The 17200-nt window shown below is 34.4% G+C and overlaps 1 protein-coding gene across 1 annotated transcript in view; it reads right to left on the bottom strand.

Moving 5' to 3' along the window:
* LOC106879127 (sulfhydryl oxidase 1) overlaps positions 1-17200 on the bottom strand; it is an 80684-nt gene that overhangs the window by 22541 nt on the left and 40943 nt on the right. Inside the window, exons 2-5 of the mRNA XM_052965579.2 lie at positions 10087-10187; positions 6179-6333; positions 2741-2831; positions 1831-1970 (exon numbers count right to left, since the gene is read on the bottom strand). Of these exons, the coding sequence (XP_052821539.1) occupies positions 1831-1970; positions 2741-2831; positions 6179-6333; positions 10087-10187 (487 nt within the window). The remainder of the gene's footprint in view (positions 1-1830; positions 1971-2740; positions 2832-6178; positions 6334-10086; positions 10188-17200) is intronic.

Genomic DNA, 17200 nt, shown 5'->3' with positions numbered 1-17200 from the left:
AGGAATTTGTTTTCTGTCTGTAGAAGTGTTTTAAAAATTTAATTCTGTAATAAAATTGCTGTTGTTTGACAGCAAGTCATCACTGGCCTATGATCAAAGGCATTCCAGCTATGACCCTCCCATCTAGAACTACATTTACAATTATACCTGTCCTGCCACTTTGTCTTTTCGAAGGCAATAGAGAGTCATTTCAGAGTGGTTTAACTAGCAAACTGAGCAGCCATGTAGAAGCTATCTCACTGACTTGCTTGTTGACTTATGAAGATTTGTTTGAATGATAATGTGCCCAGGTTTGCTTTTTGGGTGTATACAGGTATTTACAATTCATTAGGTGCATGACCTAGTGGTTAGGTTAATGAGCTAGCATTAATAAAGTATGGGTTCGATTCTTGGACTGGGTGATACATTGAGGCCTTGAGCAAGGCATGTCATTTCATGTTGATCCAGCTTACCCTGCAGAAAATAAATACTAGCTGACCGCTAGTACAGTCCTCTCCCTCTTCCAACTTTTATAATCTCAATAGACACCATCTTGGCCCTCACACCACTGAATCCCAGAATCAAGAGTGAGAGGGATAAGACGGTTTCCAGTCAACTCATCACTACACGAGCATCTAAAACAATTAGCAAAAGTGTGGTACATGCCACCAGGTCACACTCACACAACAAGTGATGGTAAAGTTGTTTTTTTTTTTAGCTTGTTTCAATAAATATTGTTCAATTCAAAACAATTTTGCATTTTGTTTTTTCATAAATTATTTCATATTTTGTTCTTCAAATTATTAAGTCTTTAGCAAAAATCACCAATTTCAGAAACTCTAAAGGTCTTATGTGTTAAAGGTGAGCATTTTAGAAAACTCTAGCTGAAGTTTGTAAAATATTTTCAAAATTCAACATGAGTTGGATAATCCCTGCAAATTGAGACATTTTCATGATTTGCTGGGAACATCTATCTTTTACCGACAGCAGTTATCTAACCAAGGCATGAGAGCATTCTTTGTTTATATTGTTGTTTAGCCAAGGGACACTATGTTATTTGAAGGACATTTGGCAGCTACCTATAACCAAGTGGCAACAGAGAGGCTACCTTTGTTATCTTCTATATATACTCTTACTCTTTTACTTGTTTCAGTCATTTGACTGCGGATATGCTGGAGCACCGCCTTTAGTCAAGTAAATCAACCTCAGGACTTATTCTTTGTAAGCCTAGTACTTATTCTAACGGCCCCTTTTGCCGAACTGCTAAGTTACGGGGACGTAAACACACCAGCATCGGTTGTCAAGCGATGTTTGGGAGACAAACACATACACAAACACACACATATATATATATACATGATGGGCTTCTTTCAGTTTCCATCTACCAAATCCACTTACAAGGCTTTGGTCGGCCCGAGGCTATAGTAGAAGACACTTGCCCAAGGTGTCACGCAGTGGGACTGAACCCAGAACCATGTAGTTGGTAAGCAAGCTACTTACCACACAGCCACTCCTGCGCCTATGCATATATTTCATAATTTTGCTTAGGAATGGCAATGCTAATAATCAGTTGTTAGAACTCAATATACATATATTTTAAAGTACAGAGTGTAATATAAATTACTGAATGACAAGGGAACAGGAATTACCAAATCAACTTCATTAGTTTATTGATTTCATAATTTCTGTTCCCTTGTCAATTACATAATTCCAGTTCTTTTATCAATCAATAATATACATGTAAAACTTGATTAAATAAACTCATGTTCTGAAAACCAATTGTCTAGATCCATAACTACTTGGCAATGAGACTTCTATCAATATGTTAAGGAAACCGAAAAGAATACTTACTGTATAAGTGTTTTGAGTTTGCCATTTTTATCTATTAGTAATAGAGATGGGAAATGTGTCACCTGGTATTCTACAGGAACTACATCTGATAGCATTGATCTGATGAGGATTTTGGAATATTTACTCAGATCAAGTATTACCTAAATACAAAATTGATTAATTCATAAATAAAATTAAACAAAGAAATGAAAAACTGGAAAAGAAAATTTTTATTGATATCTTGAAAAACACATGTCAACCCTTAAACAGCAGACATCCAAAATTGATGATTCAAAAATTTTACACAGGTTGAGCTTTCATCAGTCGATGCCCAAATGTAAATGAGCTTCATCAATGGAAAAAAATCAAGTCGCAAATGGAAGATTTAGACAATGATGGATTTTTTTCTGACATTATGAGATGAGGTTGATGATGAGGATAATGCTCTAAGATAGCACAAGAGAAAGTGATGCTTCAACTCGCTCTGGACAGAAAAGTGCACTGATTTTTTCTCCATTTGCACATTATTTGTGCAAATAATGAAGTCAAGCTAAATAGTGACATTTTGAAATCATTTAATATATTTCAGGCTTGTGTAATATATATTAATGATTTGGAGTAGTTTGTTATATTTGATTCAAGTCAATATGAACAGAAAGCAAATCATGTGGTTTCAGGTTCAGTCCCACTGCACAACACCTTGGGCAAGTGTCTATTAAAACCCCAAGCTGATCAATGCCTTGTGAGTAAGTTTGGTAAACAGAAACTGTGTAGAAGCCTTTTATGCATATATGTGTCTTTGTTCCCTACTGGAGTTGATTTGTTCAACTAAATAATTAAAGGCAGTGCTCCAGCATGGCTGCAGTCAAATGACTGAAACAAAACAAAACATGAAAAGTAAAATGTAAAGAATAGTATAAGAATCAATTACCTCTTTTCCCAAGTAACTGCCTTTATCTTCAGTAATGATAACAATAACTGAGTGTGATGAAACGCGATATTTTAAAATGTCATCAACAGAGCTGAAATATGACACAAATAGAAATGTAAGTAAATACATTCTTGTTGCTAATAATATAAAAAGAAACTAACATTAAGTTTATTTTAATTCATTTAATAGCTTTCCTCTCAAGTAATCAAAACTTAAATAATAATGTAAGAAATTGCTTACATTATTACATAATGGGATCTGTTTCCATTTAAAGTTACTGAAAATAGAATACAGATATTATCATGTAACACGTTACATGAGACATCATCATTCCAAATGCAGCATATTACACTTTCATAATTAACAGGCAATACATTTGAAAAAGAAGACTAACATTTCTGGAATTTTAGACCATGTATTATAAAATGTCTGTTGTAATGAAATTGTGAAAAAAAAAAGCAAAAAAATAAAAAGAGAACTCATAGGTTTAGTTAATACCAAATATCTTTATTCCAGAGATGTATTTGCATGGCATGGAGGCGCAATGGCCCAATGGTTAGGGCAGCGGACTCCTGGTCATAGGATCGCAGTTTCTCCCAGACCGGGTGTTGTGAGTGTTTATTGAGCGAAAACACCTAAAGCTCCACGAGGCTCCGGCAGGGGATGGTGGCGAACCCTGCTGTACTCTTTCACCACAACTTTCTCTCATTCTTACTTCCTGTTTCTGTTGTGCCTGTAATTCAAAGGGTCAGCCTTGTCACACTGTGTCACACTGAATATCCCCGAGAACTACGTTAAGGGTACACATGTCTGTGGAGTGCTCAGCCACTTGCATGTTAATTTCACGAGCAGGCTGTTCTGTTGATCAGATCAACTGGAACCCTCGTCGTCGTAAGCGACGGAGTGCCAACAACAGCAACTTGCATGGCACAAGTGCTTTGATCAGAGATCATATGCTGATGCAAAAGCAATTACAGAATGGAAGACATAAGTTAGCCATACAGAAACACACAAAGCATATTAACTTTACTTAATCCTTTAGTATTCAGATTTCTCTGTCGAATGTAATGCTTTTTTATTCAAATTGTTTTGAATTAGTCATGCATTATTTTGTAGCTTTGAGATTTCGATGATGTGGTTGTTTATTTCTAGAATAATATTCTAGGGTAAGTGTGAGAGGCTGGATCTGGCCAGTTTGAAAATAAAACAGGTAGAATATTTTAGCCGGATATGACTGGTTTAAACATTTATCTGTAATGTAGTGAGATTTTTTTGTCAGTGAACAGGTTGCAGTTTTGAGTAACAAATTTTGGCACCATATTATTATACAAACAATTGTTTAATGGTCTTTGTGTTGTTTTGTATGGCTATCTTGTGTCTTCCATGTTGCAATAGCAAACATCTTTATCTGTACAAAATTTTGGAATTCTATTGAATGATCGACTTTAAAGTTGTAGTGCAAGACTGGAATAAATGCAATAAGAATCTTGTAGATAGAGTAAACTTCTGTGATATAAAATGCTGCAGAATCATTAGATATTTCTGATAAAAAAAAATTAATAAATGATATAGAGAAAAACTAGAGAACAGATGAGGAGAACTGGATGAAAAGCCATGTTTTATATGATAGTTACAATGTATGGGTTAATAGAAACTAGCATTAAAAAGTTAGAGCAAGTTTACATAGTAAAAGGCCCCTAGCAAATTCACCCAGCCCTAGCTAAAATGACAGGTAGATGGTTCATTGGAAATTTGTCTTTGGAATTCAAAACTAGATAATTATCTCTGTAGATAGAAAGTTAGGCAATCACTAGCAAAATTATTGTTTGAAATTTACAGAAACAAAAAGAAAGCAATTGCATGCCTGTATTAACTATTTCGATACTGCATTTCTGACAAAATACACCATCTTTATTAATTAGGAAAATAATGAAGAATTTAATAAAATACCTCTGTCCTTATGAAGCTGGTGTTTGGAATAAAATTCAACATTAAATTTTGCTAAGTTTTAATTTAGAATCCTTTAAAACAACCAAAAATAGTATTGGGCAGGTTGGTATCAAAAGCTTTAACGAGAGGAGTTATTTTTGCATCTAATTATATTGACTGCAAACATTGGTTTCAAATTTTGAAACAAGGCCATAAGTTTTGGAGGAAGGGGCTAGTCAATTACACAACCCCAGTGCTCAACTGGTACATTTTCTTTTTTATCAACCCTGAAAGGATGATAGACTAAGCTGACCTCAGCAAAATTTGAACTCAGAATGCAAAGACAGACAAAATATTGCTCAGCATTTTGCCCTGTGAGCTAACAATTTTACCAGCCTGTTACCTTATATTAATTGAAAATATTAACATCATTTTAAACTCCCAATTCATATTTTTACATGTATATACATAAATTGCTTTAAACAGTGGAACTTGAAGCAGATAGAGCTATAAACAATCATATGTAGAATATCAGGTAAAAAAAAGATCATTGGATTGAAAAAAGTTTAAGGAAGCCCATGAGATACAAACCCACATCTTCTTTGAACATGACAGATATGCTACCAATATACCGAAGTGACACTTGAAATTTTGGGTAAAGATTGAACTTATGAAGCATAACAGTAGTACAAAGTTTCACTGCTTTTACCTACTGTGTCACAACTGAAGAAAAAGTGCTTTAATTCGATACTGAATACCAAATCTTAAATATATGTAGCAGAGCTGTGAAGTCAAACTTAATTGTGGAGTTGGAATCAGAAGCAATTACTGACTTGAGTAATCTGATAATTTGCTTCTTGATTCCAACTTAATGTTGACTGTAAATAAAAGTATGTAAAAATGTTCAGCTTCACATATATTACTAATTTGATTAACCTCTTTTTTCTTTCCAGGATAAATTTATAATAGTTTATTCCCAATGTATTAGAAAGAGGATGCTAATGAAGTTAGTAATATTTTAAACATTTTCTAATCCTAACAGACAGGAAATATTAAATGTGATTGTGCTTTGTAGAATTTGTTCTACTGAATCTTTCAAATTGGAGCTCGAGCATGGTTGCAGAAACAAGGAAAAGAATAAAAGAAAAAATATGTCTTTTATGGTCAGCAATGAAATTTTACACACCTGATAGATTTGTAATAGGAAACGTTTTGGATGAACTAATAAAAAAAGAGATGCTTCAATTCAGAATACCAAACAGTAATAGAAAGACCCACACTATATTTACATGAGGAATGAAGGATATATATTAATGAAGTTCTTTCAAAAAGGTGATAAATTGTAACAGAACCAAAAGTAATTCAAGGTAACTGTGAAAAACAGAGTCCAAGCTCTTTGTTTTTCGAAGGAAGATTCAAGCTGGAAAATTGGAAATACGTGTTTGAAGAAGAACAAATTATGCAAACTTATATTATGAAACTAATTGATTGTATTAATTAGATACTCACTTAATTGGTGATAAGGTTTCCCATTGTGGGTCCTTAGACTGCATATAATACTGTACAGAAAGGTCTATAAGGTTATGGCGCAACACGTTTACACTATTACGAGCTTTATCATAGTTTGTGCCAATATCACTTGGTTTTGAGTTTGGGAAAAATGTCTGCAATGAAAAGAGATAAAGAGAAATTAAGAAAAGCAAAACAAGCAAATAAATTATTTTTAAACATTTCACTACAATATTTTGCTTTTAGATCACTTTATCAGCTGATCTTTTACTTTACCTATTCACTTTTTGTTCTTGAATATAATAATAATAATAATAATCCTTTCTACTGGAGGCACAAGGCCTCAAATTTGTGGGGAGGGGACTAGTCGATTACATCGACCCCAATGTTTCACTGCTATTTAATTTAATGACCCTGAAAGGATGAAAGGTAAAGTTTTGACCTCGGTGTAATTTGAACTAAGAATGTAAACACAGGTGAAATACCACTAAGCATTCTGCCCGGCATGCTAACTACTCTGCCAGCTTGCTGCCTTAATAATAATAATAATAATATTAATAATAATAATAATAATAATATTGGTTTCAAATTTTGGCACAAGGTCAGCAATTTCAGGGGTGGGGTGATAATTTCAGAGGTAGGGCTGCAGCAGTAATAATAGTAATAAGCCCCTTGTATGCTGACTGAAAGATTATGAGATCAAGCCTTGTTAGAACCATAGCCAAGGCATATTTCTTTGTCTCAATACATTTGGCTCTTTCCTGTTTACTCTTTAAAGCATTAGGAAAGCCTCTCGCTAAGAAGGTATGTCTTGTCTAATCAATCACATTAAAACGTTCAAATTCACAACAACCATGCCAAGTTAACTGTGCATTTCACCCTCACAGGATTAATAAAATAGGTATCAAGATTAAGTAATGTGGTCTGTAGAATTGACTAAAGCTACTGTAGGTGGTGCTCCAGCATGGCCATTGTCCATCGAGTGAAATTAACGAAAGAATTTTTAAACAATGAGGCGTAGCTGTGTGGTAAGAAGCTTGCTTCCCAACCACATTATTCCCAGTTCAGTCCTACTGCATGACACCTTGGTTAAGTGTCTTCCACTATAGCCTCAGGCTGACCAAAGCCTTGTGAGTGGATTTGGTAGGTGAAAACTGAAAAGAAGCCTATTGTGTGTGTACATTATATATATATATATATGTGTGTGTGTGTGTGTGTGTGTGTGTGTGTGTGTGTGTGTGTGTGTGTGTGTGTGTGTGTGTGTGTGTGTGTGTGTGTGTGTGTGTGTGTGTTTGTCCTGTAAGACTGCTTGACGATTGGTGTTGGTGCATTTATGTCCCTGTAACTTAGTAGTTCATCAAAAGAGATCAGTAAAGTAAGTAGCAGGCTTAAAAAAAGAAATACAGGGGTCAATTCATTTGACTAAAATTCAAGGCTGTGCTCCAGCAAGGCCACAGTCTAATGACTGAGACAAGTAAAAGAAAATATTCCTCTAGTCCACCAACCCACTCTGGTATTTCAATTATCAACCCTGGAAGAATGAAAGGCAAAGTTGCCCTTAACAAGAACTGCAAAGAATCTGAGACAAGCCCCAGCATGGCCACAGCTCAAGAGCTGAAACTAGATAAAATGAAAAAAAATGAAATAGTTACAGATAAGGAAATAATTTATTCTCAAATGCAGAATAATACTGACAGAGCAACAGGAACAGGATAAAATATCCATATTTTGCAGAAAAATTTGCCAGCAGCCAGCTACGAGACAAATTCACTTCCCTGTGATTACCAGCCAAGTGCTTTACCATTAAGCTAAATTGCCCACTGTCAAATTAATCTGCAATTATTAAACTTATAAATCTAGCTTTATAAGACGCTAATGTTAAATTCAAATTACGAAGAATGCAAACAGAGTTTGCTTTTAGAAGCACTGAGATGTATTGAAAGATACAGATAATGAAATAATTTATTCTCAAACACTTCTAAAAGCAAACTCTGTTTACATTCATTGTAATTTGAAAAATATAGTTGCAATAAACTGTAAAATTTAATGAATTTTTCAAATAATATTGCTTTGAATTCTACCCTGAATAGCTAGCTAAGTAAATAGCCTTTCTGTCAAGCACCAAATGTGATATCAAGCTGTGGTGACATCTGTAAATCAAGCATAATGCAATAGTATTACTGACAATTATTCAGTTTTAATCTACGGCAGATATATTAAGCACTTGTGGAGTATATCCAATTTTGTATTGTTTGATTCACTAAACAATTGGAAACAGGCTGGGAATTTTAACTGCAAAAGAATAATGTTTTATGCACAAAGCAGAGAGATATTATCTCTCATATTACAAATACAAGCACTTACAAACATCTGTGGCTTATATAAAAGTGGGATAAGGCTATCAGGTGAAAAGACTTGAGCTAAAAACTGTTGGAGGTATTTTGCTGTGTTTGAATAGTGCACTTAATTCTATGTAACTTAGTTTAACTTACTAAAAGAAACAGATGAATTGTCTGGAAGTTTTACATGAGATAGATTGTCACCAAACCTCAACACAATAATTTTCATCATCTGCTTTATAATACCATAAAACCAGAACTAAATATCAGCCCTCAAAGATACTCTTGGATCTAGGAAGCATTTACATATTTACATTTTCCATATAGTTCCATCAGTATTTCTGTTATATTGATTTCATATTTTGGCACAAGGCCAGCAATTTCGGGGGAGGGGATAAGTCAATTACATCAACCCCAGTGCTCAACTGGTACTCATTTTATTGATCATGAAAGAATGAAAGGCAAAGCCAAGCTCAGTGGAATTTGAACTCAGAATGCAAAGATGGACAAAATCTCGCTAAGCATTTTGCTTGATATGCTAACAATCATGTCAGCTTGCCACCTATATTCCATCAATTTTAATCAGATGATAGAATTTACTCTTACCATTCTAAATCTAAGATGAATTCAGAGCAAGTTTACTTTAGATGAAATTTTGAAATCTTTTAATTCATTCAGTGGAGAGATCAAGCAGAATTGTTAGAGTGTTAGACAGAATGCTTCACTGTATTTGTTCTGACTCTCTGTGCTCTGGGTTCAAATCCTGTCAAGGCCAACTTTGCCTTTCATCTCTTTGGGTGGATGATAAAAAAAAAAAAAATTACCAATACAAAGCAGTGAGCTGGTGGAACTGTAGAAATGTTGAACAGAATCATCACCAACATTGTTTAATATCTGCCTTCCATGCTGGAATGGGTGGGATGGTTTGACAGGAGCCAGTGAGGCAGAAGCCTGCACCAGATTTCTGTGACTGTTTTGGCAGGATTTTTTACAGCAGGATGCCCTTCCTAACACCAACCACCCAGCAAAATGCTTTGAGATATTTGTTTCAGCTCTTTGCATTCTAAATCAAAATTCCTTCTACTTGTCTTAATACTATCAGTTGATATCTTGGATGTCTTTAGGGGAGTCCTCAGTCACAAGCATTTTCACCAGGTTTCCAATTTAAGGAAATATTCCTCCCTCCCTCTCTCTCACCAGCCTCGGAGGCCCATCATCAATGAGTCATGGGTAACTGCTTTCCCTCTTAACAAAAACAATTACAAAAAAGACAAAAATTGATCTTAAGACTAATAATTTTCCTCCTCTTACAACATTTTTATTCATTAACCCTTTAACATTCAAATTACTCAATGCTTATTCAAATTGTTTTGAATTAATCATGCATTATCTCATAGCTTCAAGATTTCAATGATGCAATTGTTTATTTTTTGAATGACATTCTAGGGTAGGCATAAGAGTCCGAATCTGGTTAGTTTGAATATAAAACAGGTAAAATTTATCAGTTGGATATGGTTGCTTTAAATGCTTAAGGTAAAAAAAAAAAGAAAAGACAAAAAGGGCATTTACCTTAATAGTTGGAAAAAGCCTAATATCATACGTTCGGCACATGTCTACATTTTGCTCATCAGCACAATCAATTGCACCAATATGAATAAAACAGCTCCAAGCTGAAAAAAAACAAAAAACAATAGAAGAAATGAAATGTATTAGTGGGACAACAGAATGACTGATTGGAAATTGGGAAGAAATTCTAGGAGAAATTCAATACTAAATGTTGCTACTCATTCATTTGTTTGTTTTCTATGCCAGCATAGGCTAGATGAATATGAACTCTTTCCTTTCCTGAGCGTCCAATAATACTATCCATATCACGTCCTCACTTTGTTGTTTTTTTGTTATTGTTTTTTTTAACTATATATATATATATATATACATATATATATAAAGTTCAAAACTTAAATTTTCAAATTAGGTTGGTAGGGATATACAATCCTAGCAGGTACCATATTCACTTTTGGTGGTTAATAATGCTAGCTAACTTCTGTGAGTGTAGAAAAACTTCAGTTTATTTTACTACCCTCAGCAGATCTTCACATCAGTAAATCCATTTGTCTCTATAGAGACTGCATGTTGTCGGTAGGGAAGAAATAAATTGATAATAAGGAGAACAGACTTATATGTCCACTTTTATTGTGCAGTCAATCATGTCTTTCCATTTGAAAAACACAATTGACTGCAGAATAAAACTGGATATATAAATCTCTGTTCTTCTAATTTTTGATATATATCTAATATATAAAACAGAGATGTGTGTGTGTTCACTTTTCACAAAAAAACAGTACCCCAACACACCTGCAGTTATATGACTGAAACATGTAAAAGATAAAAGATATTTTATCTAACAGGCCTTGCACAGTTCCTGTACACAAGTTTGCTTGGAAAACATTAGTTGGCCAAGGCTACAGTAGAAGACACACATCCAAAGTACCACTTAAAACACTTTCTTACTCAGAATATATTATCAAGATAATTCAACACTGTAGTTTATTTTTTGTTTCCTCAGCTTTCAGAAAATGTCAAAATATCAAGAAAGGTGTTGTTGTCTGAACAAAACTTGAAAGTTTTCACTATTAACAAAACTTATCTAAATATAATCTGTCCTTCTTGTCTATAGCGCTAAACCATCTCAATGTCTTCTAATTTGGCTCAATATATATCAAATCTCTAGCCTTATCTGTAATTATTATATTACATCAAAGAAAGATTCTGCAAGTATATAACATTAGATAACATGATTTTGTCTTCATAATTTAATAGCTACTGTCTTGTAATTTATAGCTTCTTTTTAGGTTTCAGAATATTAGATTTTTCAGAACAATGTCTAGTTATGATATGAACTTAAAATGATGTATTGCCTACTTTGACAGTTCTTATATATCACCATCATTCGTCATCTTTGTGTGACCCAGGAAAGCACTTTTCCATGCACGTCTGGGTCAAATGGAATTCGTTGAAGTAGATTTTTTATGGCATTTATTAACCCTAAGCTATCTTCAAGCAAGGTAATATGTCCCATAGCAGGACATGTTTCCATGTTAAATTGGAAATGAAGGACATTATTTGAATGCCAATGATGTTCATTTAGAACTATCATACAATGTCAAGACAAAGAATCACAAAGACAGACACACATTTTAATTTTAAGATTTCACTTAGGAATAGCAAGACTAATAACCTGGTGTTAGAACTCAATGTATATGATTCAGAATAAAGCATTAGTTGAGTACAGAGCATAATATGCAGGTGTCAGGTTAATGGCACCTGTGCCAGTGGCACATAAAAAACACACACTACACTCTTGGAGTGGTTGGCATTAGGAAGGGCATCCAGCCACAGAAACCATGCTAAATCAGATTGGAACCTGGTGCAGCTCCTCAGCTTACCAGTTTTCAGTCAAACCATCCAACCCATGCCAGCTTGGAAAATGAATGTTAAATGATGATGATAAATAAACGAGAAGGGAACAAGAATTATGTAATCAAATTCATTAGCTTACAGCTGTTTCCATTATTAGATACAGTGCACTCAGACAAATGTTATAAGGTGATGTACAAGTACTCAGCTGTGAGTGCACTGCATCTTATAGCAGAAACAGCTGTAAGTCAATAAAGTCGATTACATAATTCTTGTTTTCTTGTCATATAATTTCATTATATATATATATATATAATCTATACACACATGTGTGAGACAATGACCAAGATCTTTGGCATTATGTCGTGCTTGAGAAGAAGACCCATCAAGCTGAGCAAAATCGCAGTCATAGCAGATACAGATGTCATGCAAATGGCACCCATGCCAGTGGCATGTAAAAGCACCCATTACACTCTCGGAGTGGTTGGCGTTAGGAAGGGCATCCAGCCACAGAAAACCATGCCAAATCAGACTGGAGCCTGGCGCAGCCTTCCAGTGTGCCAGCCCAGTCAAATCATCCAACCTATACCAGCACTGACAACAGGAGCAGGAGTGGTTGTGTGGTAAGCAGCTTAATTACCAACCACATGGTCCCAGGTTCAGTCCCACTGCATGGCACCTTGGGCAAGTATTTTCTATTATAGCCTCGGGCCAACCAAAGCCTTGTGAGTGGATTTGGTAGACGGAAACTGAAAGAAGCCCATCGTATGTGTGTGTGTGTGTATATATATACATACACATATATATATATGTATGTATGTATGTATGTATGTATGTATGTATGTATGTGTGTATATGTTTGTGTGTATATGTTTGTGTGTCTGTTTGTACCCCCAGCATCGCTTGACAACTGATACTGGTGTGTTTACGTCCCCGTAACTTAGCAGTTTGGCAAAAGAGAGCAATACAATAGGTACTAGGCTTACAATGAATAAGCTCTGGGGTCGATTTGCTCAACTATAAAGGCAGTGCTCCAGCATGGCCGCAGTCAAATGACTGAAACAAGTAAAGGAGTAAAAGATGTTAAATGATAATATACACACACACACACAATATATATATATATATATATATATATATATATATATATATATATATATATATATGCATGCATGCACAGTATGCTCATATCTTACTTAGATATAATACATACAAGGGATCTTCTAAGTGGTTGCTCAGCCTACTAGAAATAGCTGCCAAATCTCTCTCAACTCATACTCTACTGCGTTGAGTAAGGCAGAACAGAAACACATTGGATAATGTGATCTTGGACATACCCAGAAAAGATAAAGCTGATCACAGTTGGTCAGTCTTTGATCATAGGTCCACTCCATTATGGCTTACCTGGTGCTGAACAACATTTTAGTAATTCTGTTACAGTTACTCCTAGAAATGCCCCTTCAAATATTAAATATCACAACAAATAATGTAAAGAAAGTAATAATAATAAAAGGAGCTATGTCATACAAATTGTATAATCTGTAGTTACTACAAATAACACAATTCAGCTGACTCACCTCAAAATTATTACTGAATATAAAGAAAATTACTTGTCAAATCTATTTTAATATGTCTTTTTTTTTGTCTTTTTGTTGCTTAGTCAAGAGAAATGGCAGCATTGATAACCTTTTCTTTTAAGATCGTTTAAGACTGGTAAGAAGGAGGAATGTATCCTCAAACCGGAAACCTTACCAGAATGCTTATGACAAAGTAGATTCCACTGAAAATAACCACAAACTTGGTGGTGGTGATGTTAAACTGAGAAAGAGTTCAACCCTTTGACATTCAGGTTACTCTGTCAAATGCATGGCTTATTTAATCACTTTGTTTGAATTAAACACACATTATCTTGTAGTTTCAAGATTTCAATGGTGTGATTGTTTATTTTTAGATGACATTGTAGGACAGGTGCAAGAGGTTGGACCTAGCTAGTTTTAACATATAACAGAATATTTGAACCAAATATGGCTAGTATAACCTTGAAGCATTCAGATTACTCTGTCAAATGTAATGCTTATTTATTCACATATTAATCATGTATTATCTCTTAGCTTCAAGATTTCAATGATGTGATTGTTTATTTTTAAAACTACATTGTAGAGTAGGTGTGAGAACCCAGACATGGTCAGTTTCAACATAAAACAGACGGATTATTTGGGCTGGATATGGCTAGCTTAAATGCTAAAAGGTTAAATTTGTGAACTAGATTAGGTAGGCTGTATTCAGAGTGCAAAGAAGCCAGAACAAATATTGCAGAGCAACTCCTCATATGCTTTAATAATTCCACCAGTTCATGGCTCCAGATTGGTACTTTAATTATCGACCCTGGAAGAATGAGAAGCAAAGTTAACCTTGGCAGAAACTGAATTGAAAATGCAAATAGCTTGCTTAAATCAAAAGAGACATTTTGGATGATGTTTTAATGACTATTAATCCACCATGTTTTTTGCATGTGTCATACAATTTTTTAAAATTTTGACAATTACATTCTCTAGAAAATTTATTGTCAGTTCTTGCTAGTTATGAGTAATCCATCATGTATAATTGAGTTAGAGTAAAAAAGCACATTATGACATTTGGTATTAAAAAATAATAATACAAAAAAAAAAGAAAAAAGAGACCCCCCAAAAATGCTAATGTTTCTTGAAAGCAAAATTAAAGCAAACAAGAGTATGAATTAAATTAAATTATAAAGTCATTTAAAGCAAAATTTTAAATTCTTCAAAAAGCTTTAAAAAAAAATTGTAAAAACTATAGCAGGAGATAAAAAAAACAAAAAACTATAAAATTTAATCAATCTGTAACTTAAGAGTTTGTAATATTAAACCTGGAAATAAGTGCCCCTTTCACATGCAAAAAAAAAAAAAATCACTAGAGCAATATCAGTTATATCTCAGAGACATTAGAAACAAAAATAGAATAACTGACATGCTAAATCATGCACAAATCACTCCCAACCATCAATAAACAAATACCATATTCATCAGTGGTTTTGAGGTTTTTTTTTGTAATTTTGTTTACATTACTTTCTTTATTAATGAACATGCAAAGATAATTTATTTATTTTCCTCTCTGAATATCATATATCTCGTACGAAAGGCAGCATTAAAATGGTAATATATTGTTGCATAATGTTTGTTTGTTTCCTATATGTCCACATCAATACTGTCATTGTCTAGTCTAACTCTTTGTATCAATATCTGCAGAATATTTACCAATAAATTTGTTTCGTATAATGACATTAGAAAACAATTTCTTTTCTCTTTTACTTTATTGTGAAAAATAATCCAAGATTATAAAAACTGTTGACAAATAGAGTAGATGTGGGCGAAAAAGGTATCATGCATACTTAGAAAGAAAATTCAATCCGCTTTTGTAAATAGTAGTAGTACTTAAGCTTGTCATTGCTAAAAGAGCAGGTAACACTGTAGCAAAATTAATTGCTTGATAATTTAAGATGGTGAGCTGGCAAAATTGTTAGCATACTGGACAAGATACCAAGTAGTATTTTATCCGCATTTACATTCCAAATTCAAATTCCGATGAGGTTCACTTTGTCTTTCATCTTTTCAGGGTCAATAAAATGAGTGCCAGCTGAGCCCTGGGGGTCAATGTAATCAACTATACCCCTCCTGCAAAATTTCAGTCTTTGTGCCTATAGCTGAAAGGAATGTTATCAGGCTGAGTAAAAAGTAAGCAACGTTTTGAAACATGAAATTCATCACAATATATTTCAACAATGCAGAAATTTTATTCATCAAAGTAAGTACCATTACAATCAACACTGTTTGCCAACGAGTTAGAAGTTTGTTTATTCTGGTAACATAAAAATCTGGAGTTCTGGAGCTGATGAACTCTTTGAATGCACTTTCAGCATTGCTTTGAATTCTAAACTCCTCCTCTCACAGGAAACCATCAAATTGCTTGAAAAAGTGGTAATCAGTATGAGAAAGGTCTGAGGAATAAGCTGGATAGGGAAGAGCTTCGTAGCAAAGTTCCCTCAACTTCTGGAGCATCATTAGTGAAACGTGCAGTTGAGCATTGTCATGAAGAAAGAATGGCCATCTTTTGTTTACCAGTCTGGGACAGAGGTTAGGATGTTGTTGTACTCGTAATTGTAAGATTATGGGTTTGATTCCCAGACTGGGTGATGCATTATACTCTTGAACAATGCACTTCATTTCACATTGCTCCAGTCCACTCGGCTGTAAATCAGCTGGCATCCCAATCAGAGGGAATGTTGTGATCTCAGTCACTGACACACCAAAGAAACTGGGTAACCAGTTGTATGAGTACTAGAACTCAAGACAATACTTTTATTTATCATAGTCTGAAAATGCATCAGGCCTCTGGATCTTGATGCATCATAGAACTTGAGGATATGTGAACTCCTTCTTTCCTACGCTACTAATATCAGAAATCACTATCATTGTCATCATCAGTTTCCTCATGGTTACTCGGGTTCTTGATATAAATAAAAAATTAAAAAATTAGTTCACACAAGAGATTGGCATAAAGTCCTTTACAGACATACCCCATCCTCCAACCAGCAGGTATGATGTACCCTCTATCTTGTATTTTCCACCACCACTACTATAAAGGCCACTACTCTTCAGAGCTAGCAGGACTTGTGTGAATCCCACTCAAGCATTCCAAACCAGCTCATCCTTTCTCTTTCCATCACCCTCACTGTGTCCAACTCCCAGATACCATACAAATCACCATAGCCATTCTTCTTTCCCATAACATATCCACTCTGGAATTCACTCTCTGCTCATGTCTTTCTAACAGGTATTGACTCACAAAGGTTAAAAGGAACATTAATAGCATCAACCTCATTGATCTGAGAGGACCTGCAAAAGCCTGCAAAAGTGTACTGCCCCTTTTTCCAGATCCAGCAAGTACTAAAAATTGTGCGCCTCCACAACAATTGTCATAGCATTCAGAATACCTAAAGCATAAGCATAGTCGATTTCTTGCATAAGTTAGAACTGAATTTGGTTTCATTTCTAAGAATTACCATTTCATTATTTAGTCTGGAAGCTATTTAGTAATGGTTACTACTGTGAGAGCAAAAGGCATGAAGTATTTAGAAATATAAGGCAGTGTGTAAGAAAAAAAAAAATCAAGACATCAGTGGAAAGAAATGTACCTAACACAATTCATTTTCAAAATGCCTGGATGAAAGATTGACAAAACAACTAAA

This window comes from Octopus bimaculoides, chromosome 2, assembly GCF_046866305.1.
Source record: "Octopus bimaculoides isolate indiv1 chromosome 2, ASM4686630v1, whole genome shotgun sequence".
In the NCBI taxonomy this organism is placed as follows: Eukaryota; Metazoa; Mollusca; class Cephalopoda; order Octopoda; family Octopodidae; genus Octopus; species Octopus bimaculoides.
The sequence above is the reverse complement of the archived record's forward strand: the minus strand, read 5'-3'. Positions and strand labels throughout refer to the sequence as shown.